General features: G+C 48.9%; 1 protein-coding gene across 1 annotated transcript; it reads right to left on the reverse strand.

Annotated features, from left to right (window-relative positions):
- Positions 1 to 223: 223 nt before the first annotated feature.
- T265_16139 (hypothetical protein) lies at positions 224 to 466 on the reverse strand (the record flags this gene model as incomplete). Its single annotated transcript, XM_009179671.1, has 1 exon — positions 224 to 466. A coding segment is annotated over one exon (126 nt), but the record flags the coding sequence as incomplete, so codon positions are not given.
- Between the last annotated feature and the right edge of the window lie 329 nt (positions 467 to 795).

Consider the following 795-nt stretch of genomic DNA (forward strand, 5'->3'; position numbering starts at 1 on the left):
CGAGGGGGGATACAGTCCGCTCACATGAAGTGAGAGGGCGGCTCATGATGAAGTACAAAAATATATGAGTTGGATATTGATCAAGTGACAGTTGGTTTATTACTCGAGCTGCGCAACTGCCGAACAGACCGGATGCCTACTGAAAAACAGCCGATAAACGCGCCCGAACAATTACTAGCATTAATATGCACTGGTAATGGGACACGAATATTCAAAAACTCACCGTTTCGATAGCAAGAGCCTGTGCACGTAGTCTAGCGTTCTCCACAGCTGTCTCAGCTTCGATCCGAGCAGCTTCTGCACGACCTTGTGCTTCCGCTTTGGCTTGTCCCGTACTCTCTAATGCAGCCAGCTGGACTCGGGTTTCCAGAAGACCCCGCCGAGCTTCTTCCGCTGCAGCTTCATCCTCGATCTTCTGTCGTTCCAATCGGCCACGCGCCTCCTGCTCCACACGTTCAGCCTCATGACTGATAGAATCAGGGAGACAAATTGACCGTAGAGCTAGATGTCCCAAGTAGATTGCCGATGTTGAAAGCTTTACATTAGGTGCGCTATATCAAGGTGAACTGGATCCGCAGGTACCGGTATGGTCTTCGACCAGCAATGAAGTCGGACTGACTAATGTGGTCCGGCCCACCTGTCTAGGATGTATGTTGGTCTGCCGATCTCACTACCTCAGTTTTATGTCGGTGCATACACCACCACTCTCGACTATGCGCAAAACATCTGTGGACCACCAACTATGCACAAGGAACAGTGGTTCGACCATTGTTATATATATATATATATATATAT

Source organism: Opisthorchis viverrini (assembly GCF_000715545.1).
Source record: "Opisthorchis viverrini unplaced genomic scaffold scaffold13997, whole genome shotgun sequence".
NCBI lineage: Eukaryota > Metazoa > Platyhelminthes > Trematoda > Opisthorchiida > Opisthorchiidae > Opisthorchis > Opisthorchis viverrini.